At 35.5% G+C, this 3,771-nt stretch overlaps 2 protein-coding genes across 2 annotated transcripts; one reads left to right on the top strand and one right to left on the bottom strand.

The window, feature by feature from the left end:
* The first annotated feature begins 290 nt into the window (after positions 1–290).
* On the top strand, positions 291–1,219 carry LOC131608737 (ribulose bisphosphate carboxylase small subunit, chloroplastic 3-like). The gene is made up of 3 exons (XM_058880265.1): positions 291–532; positions 611–745; positions 834–1,219. Exons 1-3 carry the CDS (start codon positions 356–358, stop codon positions 1,062–1,064), a joined length of 543 nt encoding a protein of 180 aa, XP_058736248.1. The 5' UTR covers positions 291–355; the 3' UTR covers positions 1,065–1,219.
* A 938-nt stretch (positions 1,220–2,157) lies between these two features.
* LOC131608736 (ribulose bisphosphate carboxylase small subunit, chloroplastic 3-like) lies at positions 2,158–3,060 on the bottom strand. Its single transcript, XM_058880264.1, has 3 exons — positions 2,846–3,060; positions 2,633–2,767; positions 2,158–2,544 (listed from the first exon to the last, which is right to left on the bottom strand). Exons 1-3 carry the CDS (start codon positions 3,020–3,022, stop codon positions 2,314–2,316), a joined length of 543 nt encoding a protein of 180 aa, XP_058736247.1. The 5' UTR covers positions 3,023–3,060; the 3' UTR covers positions 2,158–2,313.
* Between the last annotated feature and the right edge of the window lie 711 nt (positions 3,061–3,771).

Here is a 3,771-nt window from a genome sequence, read left to right as displayed (position 1 = left end):
TGATTCCCTCCAATCAACCATTTGTTGCCATTCACATTTTCAACATATATGAATGAGAAGTGGCCAATGCTTGAAAAAAGTTACTATATCCATGACTAGTAGAACATCATCCACATGGCATTATCCTATTGGTGGTTCATGATAAGGCTAACACACAAAAACTTCCAATCTTGTGTGGTTACTATGGCTGATAAGCTTATCATTTTCACAATCCAACAAATTGGTTCTAGGCAGTGGCCAATTACCACAATTTTAAGACCATAATATTGGAAATAGAAGAATCAAAACATTATATAAAGCAAGTTTTAGTACAAGCTTTGCAATTCAATCAGAAGAACTAAGAAAGTGAGAAAAAATGGCTTCAATGATTTCCTCTTCAGCTGTGACAACAGTTAACCGCGCCTCTAAGGTTCAATCCGCCGCAGTGGCTCCATTCGTCGGCCTCAAATCCATGGCTGGATTTCCAGTTAAGAAGGTCAACACTGACATTACTTCCATTGCAAGCAATGGTGGAAGAGTACACTGCATGCAGGTCAGGAAAACATATTATCTACTTTCTATATACCGATGTTTTTGCAATCTTTAGTTAACACTTTTGTTAAATATTTAGGTGTGGCCTCCAATTGGAAAGAAGAAGTTTGAGACACTTTCATATTTGCCACCATTGACCAGAGAGCAATTGTTGAAAGAAGTTGAATACCTTCTCAGGAAGGGATGGGTTCCTTGTTTGGAATTTGAGTTGGAGGTTTGATATTTGTTTAGTTTTTCAATCATTACATATACATAGTTTTGATTGAAACCCTAATGAGTTGATTTTGATTACTTGGTTGCAGAAAGGTTTCGTGTACCGTGAGCACAACAAGTCACCAGGATACTATGATGGAAGATACTGGACAATGTGGAAGCTTCCTATGTTTGGTACCACTGATGCTTCTCAAGTCTTGAAGGAGCTTGATGAAGTTATTGCGGCTTACCCTGAAGCTTTCGTCCGTATCATCGGTTTCGACAACGTTCGTCAAGTTCAGTGCATCAGTTTCATTGCACACACACCAAATTCCTACTAAGTTTGAGTATTATGGTGTTGGAAAAGCTGTTTTTCTTCTACCATTTCTTCTGCTTGTAATTTACTGTGTTTTTTCGGTTTTTGCTTTCGGACTGTAAAATGCAAATGGATGTATAAGAGTTAATCAATGATATGGTCCTTTTATTCATTTTCAAATTAGTATTATCTTTCTCTCTTTTTTATGTGTTGAATTTGAACAAAGGAACTAACAAAACTACAGGGTTTGGCCTAGTGGTGAAGGCTTGGTTTCTGAGGCTGTGTTCCTCTCAACGTAACGTGTAGTGCAAGAGATATAAACACTCTCTTTGGAAATTTATATCTTAAATTATGTTGTTGACAAATTGATCTCTTAAATTGTAACCTAATGTTTGTTTTAGGTAACTTATACCTTTAGAGACTATGATCTGGCACGTTAAATGAACATATAACTTTTTATGTAAAAGACAATTTAATCTATTTGTGCGCTTAACCTTTACGAGAGAATCTTTTCGATGTGTTTTGATCGTCTATAATTTTACAAACTCAACTGCTAAAATGATAAACCAAACAGTAATCCATGAGTATGACTATAAATATCAGCCAGTGAATAGAATCCAACAAGGATTCTGGTATTTCATGAAAAATTGTATATTTTTTGTGGCAGCAGAGTTTCATCAAGTCCAATCTAACTCGGCTTTACGTAGAATTTACAAATATGATTAGAAAAATACATAAATGTCGAAAACACAAAAGGCTATACAAGACTGTAACTTGTGTTCAGTAACATTTGCAGCATTGCTAGGTCCACAAATATACTTGTTGTCTAGTGAATAAGCATAAGGTCTTCAAAAAGTGTAAACATCGATCAAAATAGTCTTTGATTTTACGAATTTCCAAATACATTCTTGAAATTTTAACAAATGAGTCAATATTCTCTCGATTGCCTTTTGTCATTAGAGGCTACGATGTGTCACGTTTTGACTGAGAAGTTCAAATAACGTGCCACGACATAGCCTCTCGAAGTAGAAAGTTAGCGGAGAGTTCATCTTGACTGACACGTTACAATTTCAAGATGTATTTGACTCATAACAAAGAAGAAAAACAGATAACAATAGTTTGAGAATGAACAAAAGGACCATATCATTGATTAACTCTTATCCATCCATTCGCATTTTTACAGTCCGAAAGCAAAAACCGAAAAAACACAGTAAATTACAAGCAGAACAAATGGTAGAAGAAAAACAGCTTTTCCAATGCCATAACACTCAAACTTAGTAGGTTTTTGGTGTGTGTGCAATGAAACTGATGCACTGCACTTGACGAACATTGTCGAAACCGATGATACGGACGAAAGCTTCGGGGTAAGCGGCAATAACTTCATCAAGCTCCTTCAAGACTTGAGCAGCATCAGTGGTACCAAACATAGGAAGCTTCCACATTGTCCAGTATCTTCCATCATAGTATCCTGGCGAGTTGTTGTGCTCACGGTACACAAATCCTTTCTGCAACCAAGTTGTCAAATTCAACTCATTAGGGTTTTAAACAAAACTATGTATATATAATGATTGAAAAAGTAAATGAATATCAAACCTCCAACTCAAATTCCAAGCAAGGAACCCATCCCTTCCTTAGAAGGTATTCAACTTCTTTCAACAATTGTTCTCTGGTCAATGGTGGCAAATATGAAAGTGTCTCAAACTTCTTTTTTCCAATTGGAGGCCACACCTGAATATTCAACAAAAGTGTTAACAAAACAATGCAAAAACATCAGTATATTAGTAAGTAGGCACATGTTTTCCTGACCTGCATGCAGTGTACTCTTCCACCATTGCTTGCAATGGAAGTAATGTCAGTGTTGACCTTCTTAACTGGGAATCCAGCCATGGATTTGAGGCCGACGAACGGAGCCACTGCGGCGGATTGCACCTTAGTGGCACGGTTAACTGTTGTTACAGCTGAAGAGGAAATCATAGAGGCCATTTTTCTCACTTCTGATTGAATTGCTAAGCTTCTACTGAAACTATAGCTATATATAATGTTTTGATTATTCTATTTCCTATACTATTCTCTTAAAATTGTGGTAAGTAGTTGCTGCCTAGTCCTAATTTGTTGGATTTTGAAATGATAAAGTTTGCAGCCATATTAACCACACAAGAATGAAGAGTTTTGTGTGCTAACCTTATCATTATTCACCAATAGGATAATGCCACGTGTATGGTGACCACTAAGCTAACTGGAAAAACTAACAAACATTAGAAGGATCTAACTATGACTAAACAATGTCTCTGGTACTTGCTTAGAGTTCTACATTTGATGTGCAATTTCTGAAATTTATTTCTCTTCTAAAAAAATGTGGACTATCATATGCAAGTTCTGGAATTTTTTTACCTTCTCAAAAAACGTGTACTATCATATGCAATTTCTGAAATTTTTTTCTCTTCTCCATAAACATGATATATCATATACAAATTCTGAAATTTCTTTCTCTTCTCCAAAAACGTGGACTACTATATGCAATTTATAGAATTTCTTTCCTTCTCCAAAAACGTGAACTATCATATAAAATTATTCCTTTCTCAAAAAACGTGGACTATCATATATAATTTCTGGGGTTTAATTCTCTTCTCCAAAAACATGGACTAACAAATGCAATATGGAATTTCTTTCACTTCTCCGAAAATGTGGACTATCATATGCAATTTATAGAATTTCTTTTCTTCTTAAAAATG

Source organism: Vicia villosa, linkage group LG6, assembly GCF_029867415.1.
Source record: "Vicia villosa cultivar HV-30 ecotype Madison, WI linkage group LG6, Vvil1.0, whole genome shotgun sequence".
Classification (NCBI taxonomy): domain Eukaryota; kingdom Viridiplantae; phylum Streptophyta; class Magnoliopsida; order Fabales; family Fabaceae; genus Vicia; species Vicia villosa.
The sequence above is the reverse complement of the archived record's forward strand: the minus strand, read 5'-3'. Positions and strand labels throughout refer to the sequence as shown.

Coding starts and splice junctions, on each gene's coding strand:
- LOC131608736 (XM_058880264.1), bottom strand. CDS start 3,022: ATGGCCTCTATGATTTCCTCTTCAGCTGTAACAACAGTTAACCGTGCC. Junction 2,768..2,845: donor GAAGAGTACACTGCATGCAG/GTCAGGAAAACA, acceptor TTGAATATTCAG/GTGTGGCCTCCAATTGGAAA. Junction 2,545..2,632: donor GCTTGGAATTTGAGTTGGAG/GTTTGATATTCA, acceptor ACTTGGTTGCAG/AAAGGATTTGTGTACCGTGA.
- LOC131608737 (XM_058880265.1), top strand. CDS start 356: ATGGCTTCAATGATTTCCTCTTCAGCTGTGACAACAGTTAACCGCGCC. Junction 533..610: donor GAAGAGTACACTGCATGCAG/GTCAGGAAAACA, acceptor TTAAATATTTAG/GTGTGGCCTCCAATTGGAAA. Junction 746..833: donor GTTTGGAATTTGAGTTGGAG/GTTTGATATTTG, acceptor ACTTGGTTGCAG/AAAGGTTTCGTGTACCGTGA.